This window comes from Equus quagga, chromosome 8, assembly GCF_021613505.1.
Source record: "Equus quagga isolate Etosha38 chromosome 8, UCLA_HA_Equagga_1.0, whole genome shotgun sequence".
In the NCBI taxonomy this organism is placed as follows: domain Eukaryota; kingdom Metazoa; phylum Chordata; class Mammalia; order Perissodactyla; family Equidae; genus Equus; species Equus quagga.
In genome coordinates, this window is record NC_060274.1 from 38,801,073 (window position 1) to 38,809,439 (window position 8,367).

General features: G+C 46.8%; 1 protein-coding gene across 3 annotated transcripts in view; it reads right to left on the reverse strand.

Moving 5' to 3' along the window:
* Positions 1–8,367, reverse strand: part of GLI3 (GLI family zinc finger 3) — a 263,244-nt gene that overhangs the window by 15,173 nt on the left and 239,704 nt on the right. For all 3 annotated transcript variants that reach the window (XM_046669442.1, XM_046669445.1, XM_046669443.1), the window contains exons 11-12: positions 2,246–2,395; positions 948–1,112 (exon numbers count right to left, since the gene is read on the reverse strand). In XM_046669442.1, the coding sequence (XP_046525398.1) occupies positions 948–1,112; positions 2,246–2,395 (315 nt within the window). The remainder of the gene's footprint in view (positions 1–947; positions 1,113–2,245; positions 2,396–8,367) is intronic.

The following is an 8,367-nucleotide window of genomic DNA, read 5'->3' on the forward strand; positions in this document are numbered from 1 at the left end:
AGAGGAGAGCCACGCCAAGGTCAAAGGCTCCTTCTCTCACCCGTTTGAAGCAAACTGATGACACATGGGGCAGAACTATGTCTCATGTTAACAAATTCTGGTTAGATACACTGTGTGAGGAGGCTTTTTGTAGTCTCTGGATTCATTGAAGAGAAGGCTTCACAGAGGAGCCCGAATTGGAGCTAAACTTTCCTGGAGAAGTGGGAGGTCTGCAGGCAGACATACATTCAAATATAAGCAAAATCATTTGAAATCACGTTTATTCCTATGCTTCTCTGAAGTCTGAGGGGATAACTACCTAAAAGTAACAGCAACACCATGGAATCCACCCACTACCACAAAGCTTTACTCGATACATTATTTTCAATAATTGACTAGAAGCCATTCTGGGTTTTTGAGAATAGCTTCCACCATCCTTTGGAATTCAGAATGTCTGGAAATTGTATTTAGCCAAGGCTGGTTGCTCTGTAAAAGTCTTTTTTGATATAATGCATTTGAAGATAACACCTGGAGAAAGCAACTCAAAGTGGCTGTCTTAGCAGTAAGCTGTCAGCTGTCAACACATCGCTTCGGAATCTATCCTTGGTGCTCACAGGGTCATGCTTTGCACCAATTCAGGCTATTCCAGGCAGAGCCAGTGGACGCAATTCCAAGTTAAATGCTCCTACCGTCTGACCAGTAGGTGGCAGCTCCGAACAACGTGAAACTTGCCTGCCAGGGGTTTCAGGAAGTTTCCTCTTCATCTGCATTACTCTCCAAACCCAGCCCAGTTTTCAGCCCTCCCTCTGGGGTCTCAAGCCTTCACCTGCAGCGTCAGCCCCCCCTCAGGCTGGTCAAGAGGAAACAGATCGGAACAGGCTGGCCTCTCGAGGCACATTCCCGGCGAAGGTTCTTTGTTTCCACCCACGAGCTCTGCGCCCACAGTGTGCCTCCTGGAGGAGCCTTACCTCGTTGGAATGTGTTCTGTTTTGGTGCTTGGCGCGGTCAGAGGCATTTGAGAAAGCCTTGTTGCAACCTTCGTGCTCACAGACGTACGGCTTCTCTCCAGTGTGAGATCTCAAGTGCGTTTTCAAGTTTTCTAGTCTTGAGTAGGCCTTTGTGCAACCTTCAAACTGAAGACAACAGGTAAATCTGGATTACTCCACACAATAACAGCTTACGCCTCACACGCCCTCAAAGTTGATGAAAGACCGGCGTTTCGAGGGTCAGCAGCTTTTCAAAACCAAGGAACAAAAGTCCACTAAACTCTGCATTTGTTGGGATTCAGAAGGGGCTCAGTGCAGTTGGAGAGAAAGCACTTTCAGTGCTAGTCAGAGTCCTGGAGTTTTTTTTTTTTAATAGACCACTCAGTGTGGACAATGGGTTTCATTATCTCCTCATTGATCTCCTTGAATTCCCACTGATTTCAGATTCAGCACAAAGTTCATTAATATGGTTTTGTGCCCAGACAAAGGCATGGAATTTGATCATGTTTGTAAAGGGCCTTTAAGATGTAAAGTACTAGGGCTGAGCAGTGCCCAGGGCGCCTGGCGGGCACCTCAGTGAAAGAAGGCTTGGCCGGTTCATAAGTCTATACTGGGCCATGGGGATAGACTAGGAGAGCAAGGAGAAACTCTAATGCCATATGGGTTATCTTGAGCCATACAAGTCGAAGCTGGCACCTCCCTTTGCCCTCTGAGTCTTCTGGCGCAATGGGCAGCTGTGCTGGGACAGGTATGGTGGTCATGTGCTCATTCCCAGAGCCGCCCGGTACGTCCCAGCTGCCACCTGCCCACTTGCTAGAATGCAGAGTTGCACAGTCCAACATGATAGTTGCTAGCCACATGGGGATATTTATATTTAAAATTAAGTTATTTAAAACTAAATTAAATTTGAAAAATCAGTTCCTTGCTTGCTCTAGCCACATCTCAAACGTGCTCAAGAGGCGCACGTGGCTTGTGGTCACTGTGTTGGACAGTGCAGGTCCAGAACGTGGCCATCGTCCCCTAAAGCTCAGCTGTCAGCATCCTTTCTCCATTTCTTGTTTCCCTTCCATTTCAAAAACCCCTCTCAAAACTCTGAAGCAAGACCTTTATCACAGACAAGGCTCCACCCCTCTCCTTGTACCAGCCAGCTGCACCTCCTCTGAGCTGGAGTCATGATGCACAACCCTGAGAGTATGACAAAAGGCCCATGGGACGAATCCTGACAGCCACTCATGGGAGGTGACACCCTAAGTCGAGAGCCTGCCCCCTCGTGTACTCACAGTGCATTTATGAGGCTTCTCTCCCGTGTGTCTTCTCATGTGCACTACCAACATATACTGGGCTTTGAAGGGTTTCTGCTCTCTTGAGCAATCCAGCCACCGGCACACGAACTCCTTCTTCTCTCCATGAATATGATCGTTATTTATATGCTGGGGTTTGGAAAAAGAAACAGAAATAAAATGGAATTGTGTTACTCATTCTTGAAAGCAACAGAAGGGAGTGCCAAAAATGCCCCACCTTAAGCCTCATAGCCTACATGATAACCTTATATTGCAGATTATTTGGCTCCAGTTAGTATATTTCTTAAGTAAGCCTGCTCTTTCTGTGTATGCATACTTCCTAACTGGCAGGAAGCGGCACTGTTTGGAGGCAGCCTGCCATCTCAGAAAAAGTACCACATAGAGCATCTGAAGAGCGGAGTTGTGAAACGGGGTGAGCCACGCGTGTCCTCTCTGGGCCTCCGTGATTTTTCACCTGCCAAGTGAGAGTCAAGGCTAACTGACCACAGGGGTGCTCTCCAGCTCTCACGCACTCTAGGCCTTGGGTTAGAGACATGGGCTCAGGCTGCAGAAAGGGAACGCATGCATGCATGCACACGTGTACGCGTGCACGCACACACAATTTTGCAATAAGGAGCAAGAAAAAACAAAGCACTTTTATAAACGACACTTTACGTCCAATTAGTGGAATTTCTTCTTGAATAAGAAGCCCAGAGAGATGAACCAGATGCTGAAGCTGAGGACCAGGTGATCGTCCACCCGTGCTTCAGTCTCTCAGGATCTCAGCTGTCTTCAGGCACAAAATAATGGAAGGGACTATCTAGTTTCTAAGGTTCTCTCCAGCTCTACAATCCTATTAATTTGGTTTTTAAAATGAAGACGAATTTCCCTGAATTCCTCATCAATTCACAGTTTTAGAATCATTTTTTTATAGAGTTCCTTGGAGTCTTACATCAAGTGCCCCACGACTGCGAGACATGAGAAACCTATACCAGCACGGGAGGAAGAAAAGATTCTTCATTTGGATCAAATTTAAGTCAATTTCAAGATGATGATTCTATGATTTAAATGTCTGGTTACAGACTGAGGAAATTTGTGTCCTTGGTTGATCCTGTTGGTTTTTTCCTCTGGTCACCCCAATTTTATCTGCCTTAATTGAAGGCTTTTGCAAGCACTTTCTCAAACATACATAGAAATACTCCACAAATAAATTTGTCCAATAGCAGAAAGCTCCCCTTGGGGTCCACGCACTGAGTAGCAGCCACGGAACATTCGTTACTTTCCCCTCTGGCTCCAACATGAGCGGTCCCTGGGGGCCTGCGGGTAAAATTCCACCCACACAGTCGGCGTTTCCCAGTTACTCCACCAGGCGGCCTATGCTGTAGGGACAAAATGAAGGCTGTCCTGCTGTTTCTGGAGTTTAAGACTGCATGAGGCAGAGAAAAGCAATTACTATTCACTCTCCTCTCCGTGAGCAGCTCCCAGAAAGTCTGAGGAACAGAAGAGTCGGTGACACAGCACAGGGAACTGGAGACAACCAGGATCCTTGCAGAAGCTCTGAACATGACAAAGAAACTACACAGCATCTCTCAGGTTCACGATGGGATAGCAACCTCATGGCAAAAGATGTGGTTTCCTATAAAAAGGCAACTGTCCTAAGTATTGGTGTTTCTTGAAAGTTCTGCTGGTGCACGTAAGTATATGAAGAGAACAGACGTGCTGGACGGGGGACGACACACAATCTTTAAATTTATGCTTCAGGTCCATTTTTGCTGTCCATTCACATCGCTCAGGATTGTCCCAAATATGTGCCAAAGTCCAGCCTCTAAGCCCACATAATACAGACAGGTTCTACGCCTTCTCCTTTCCAGGGAGAAAAATAAATGATCACACAAAACCACTACATAAAAATCGCTCTTGTTCAGTTTTTTCCCCCAAGTTATTGGAAATAAAGCTTGAATCCTTGGATCAATAGATGTGAAAGAAAAAGAAGGAAGGATGGGAGGCAGGGAGGCAGGAAGCAAGGAGGGAGGCAGGCAAAGTTAAAATTGGAAAACTGAATTAGAATGTGAGCCTACTCCCTGAGGCCAGGAGCCTGGCCTTCAGTTTCATGTTCTCAGCAGTTGAAATTGTCCCTGATCCTTGGCACGTCCTGCATCAATATTAGTTGAACTGACTTGACTCATGCGACAAACTAAACTTTCACTGGGCAGAAGAAATTATACTTTATGCTTTGGCTTATCTTCACTCAACTTCATTTCACCTAGTACTCATACAAGAAGATTTTAATGTGAGATGTTTTATTACTTTAAAATAATATACTATGAAGAATTCAAAAGGATTTGAAAGATATGCAAATACGAATCCCATCTTGCTGGATGGAAGAAAAGGAATACCCTGGTTTTGCAACATTTCATTCATCTCTCAGGTATTTACACGAGTGTACTGAGAGCCACTCCACACCACGCCCTGTGCTGGGGGATCAGACAGACATGATTCCTGCCCCAAGCAAATTACAGTCTACTGGAGGGAAATGGATAATGACTTAAATTACTATGTACTTATAGTTGTGATCAGTATTATGAAGGGAAGTGAGAGGGTTTTATAGAAACAATTAACAGAGGATCCAAATCCATGTGGAGTACCAGAGATCAGGGTCAGCTTCTCCAAAGAAGTGGCATTATAAAGGAGGATTGGAAGGCTAAGCGGGATCCACCAGGTGTGCAGGTGAGGATGGGAGTGGGGAGAAAGGGACGCCATTGCAGAAAGATGAGACAGAAGCATCTGCAAAAGCACACAACTTAGTGCCTTTGAGGAAGAGGGTGAGAGTAACATGTGTGGCAGGACAGAATGGGCCCAGCAGACACAGGGGGCTTCCTGTACCACCACTGTTTGGTGCAGTAAGAAGGCACGCACTTCCACGGGCCTGGTGGATACCACTGAGGTAGCCAAACTTGGGCCCACCTAAAATGCAGCGTGCTGGATGAGGTCTCCAGTGGCGAAACTGCGGGATATACCCCTGGACAGGACGCACATACACCCTACCAGAAAGCCAGCACTTGGATGTCTGCCCCTCAGAGAGAGGCATCAAAGTTAATTGGAGTTACTCAGGGGAACTGGGATGACCAAGAGACTCTTGTCTGTTCCCCTCCCCAACAGACTGGAGGAGCTAGACTCTAGGAGGAGGAGCCAACACTCCACCGGGTCCCTTGAGTGAACGCCTGGCCGGTAAAGGGAGGGAGGGCTCTGAAGTGCATGTGAAGTTGCAGGCTTCCACCAGATGAGCTTTAGTGACCCAGAGGGGCTGGACAGTTGTAGAAGCTGCCTACAAGGGTGCTGGTGGATCTGCCACTAAGCTGGGGGGGAGGACTGACAACGAGCTGATGAAGGCAGTGATCGGAAAAATCATTTCATATTTCGACCTCGCCAAGTTTCATTGATTTTGGCCTCTGGGACAATGTCTGAAACTTCCAGGGCTGGGAACCCCGTGCAGATCAGCAAGCACAACACCCATTGTTGTCTCGCGTGAGGAGGGCGGGGAGGACCCTGTGCTGGACCATGGACGCAACGTCCCTTTCACAAAGGTCAGCATCTTGGGAATCTTCCCTTTCTGCCCTATAGAATGGACCTGAGTTCTGTCTGACAAGCTTTTGTAATTTTCTGAAATTGCTTTGAGTATGAACTTGGATGGAGACCACAAGTTATTTTTCTTGAAATGAGATTCCGCCACCTCGGCCAGCAAGGACAGGTCCCTCTTGCTTGTCTTTAGGGTCCAAATGCTGACCACAAGACATAATCAATTACTATAAAGAAATATGGAGATGCCCTTCTGCCTATTTAGGTAGTTCAAATGCATTTTAAGCTTAAAATATTTCCTGGAGCTAAATTTCAAGTGAAAATTAAAATTCTACGAAATCATAGACTTTACACATCCACGTGTCCTAAAAATTTACTTTTCTTTCAAAAAGCTCCTTTGGCCTCTGCAGCAAGGGCTCCTGGAGGGCACATCTCAGGGCAGCCCTTCTGTTACAGGGGGGAGAGCCCCGGGGGCAATCAGAAGACCAATTGTGAGCCATCCACCTTTAGACAGGTCAGTTCCCCTATTTGGCCCTTACTTTTCTCACCGGTCAAATGAGAGTGATGAACTAGTCAGCTGTCGGCAAACCTTTTCCGTAAAAAGCCAGATAGTAAATATCTTAGGCTTTGCTGGCCAAAAGATCTCTGTTGCAAGGACTCAACTCTGCCGCTGTTTCAGGAGAAGAGCTATGCACAAGATGTCAGTGAACGGGTACAGCTGTTTATCTATGGACCCCGAAAATCTCACGTTATGAAATGTTCTTTAAAAAATTTTTCCCCACTATTTAAAACCGTGAAAACCCCTCTTTGCTCGTGAGCTGTGCAAAAACAAGCAGTGGGCCCGATCTGGCCTGCAGGCCATCAGTGTGCTCACCCCTGAACTAGATGATTTCTAAGTTTCCTTCTTGGGTTAGCAGAGCCCGTGACTTTGTCTGTCGGGCTGGTTCTCAAGCCTGAGGATGTAAAATGAGACGGAGGTACATTTCGGTGCCAGAGAAAAGAAAAGGCAGGAGGAAAGAATAAAATCTGGATCCTGGGCTAAAGCGAGGGGAGGGAAGGAGGTCAGACACACTTCTCCCTTGGCATCACGTTCCTAGGACTGAGTGGAAAGAGCGCACATTCTTTGCTCACCAAAATCCTAGGTAGCTAAGAAAAGTAACACTCGGTGAATTCTCAACATTCAACCGACAGGCTGATCTCATGTGGAGCTGGCCTGAAATTCAATGGGCATGTGTTTATTTGTGGTTTCACTGAAAATTTGACTTCCGAGCAGTGAAAATGTTAATCAAATATATAAATAATTTAATTGGAGGGAAAATAATGCATGATTAAATTTCAAACTAATCCAACACAAAGACACAATTTGCCAGAGGCCCAAAAGCCAGAAAGAGATAGATGGTGTAAATTACAGCGTCGTATGCCAACTCTCCCAGTGGGGCCACGCTGAACTCTGCCTGTCTGAATAAACAGGACAGGGACACCAGGACCAGGCAATTCCCCCACAAAGGCTGAGTCCAACCACCAAGCTTCCCGATGAATCCATTTCTTCAGTTTTCCAATCAGGATTGTAAGCATTTGCCTCAGAAAATTGAGGGCATCTCAGGAGCCCACAGAAAACCAACAAAGTGATACTTTTCCATTGTGATCGTGTTTGTAGCAAGACGTGCCAAGCCCCAGTGGTCTCCTCTCTTCCAGTCCCCATGTGCTTTGGGAGCCAGGGAAGGTGGGAGAAATCTCTCTGTTGGCCCGGCAACCGAGGGACCAGGTGCTTCTTTCTTGTAAGGGGTTCTCTTTGGGAAGCCCACCACTTAGCATCAACCCTGGGGGCTCCAGGGCTGCAGGAAGGAAGACCTGAAGGAAAATGGGGAAAAGGAAGCTTTTCTTCCACTGGCAGCAAAATGGAAGCCGCCAGTGGATTTCACTGGGTTAATCGGGGTCCTTTCTTCTCGCTTCGTTATTTCCCTGTGAGTTCAAAGCGGGCAGTTTTTCCTTATCTATTCCCAACCCTTCAGATGAAACACATGCCTGCAGTCCATCGATGCCAAATGGGCGCAGCTCTCCAAATGAAGCTGCTGTTCAGGCGGTTCAGGAACCGTGGCAGCACACTTCTGCTTTCTTTCTGTCTCCCTCTGCTTCAGTCAGATTCCCACCGATTCCCTCTCAGAAAGCATCGTTCCGTAGATGGGTACCATCCTCCCTTCTAAGGGACTTCCTCTAGAGGACAAGCTACAGCATGGCTCAAAGGCGTGTGTGGAAGGCATGCACATCCACATTCAAACTCCACCAGGGTAACAGGCTCATCAGTAGACAAGCGCCCTGCTGTTTCAAGTCGGCTCACTCTGTAAATTAGCCAGCTCCTTAACATCAAGAAGGCAAACTCCTTCTCCTGTTCTAACGAAAATATTACAGTCAAGCACACCTGAAAACAGAGAAGGCAGGAAATGTACAACTGCAGACTCGCCCCTCACCAGTTTCCACATGGCTTCCCTATGCATATAAGTCATGGCCTTTCTGTCGTTATCCACTCTTTCTCAAATAACACTGGA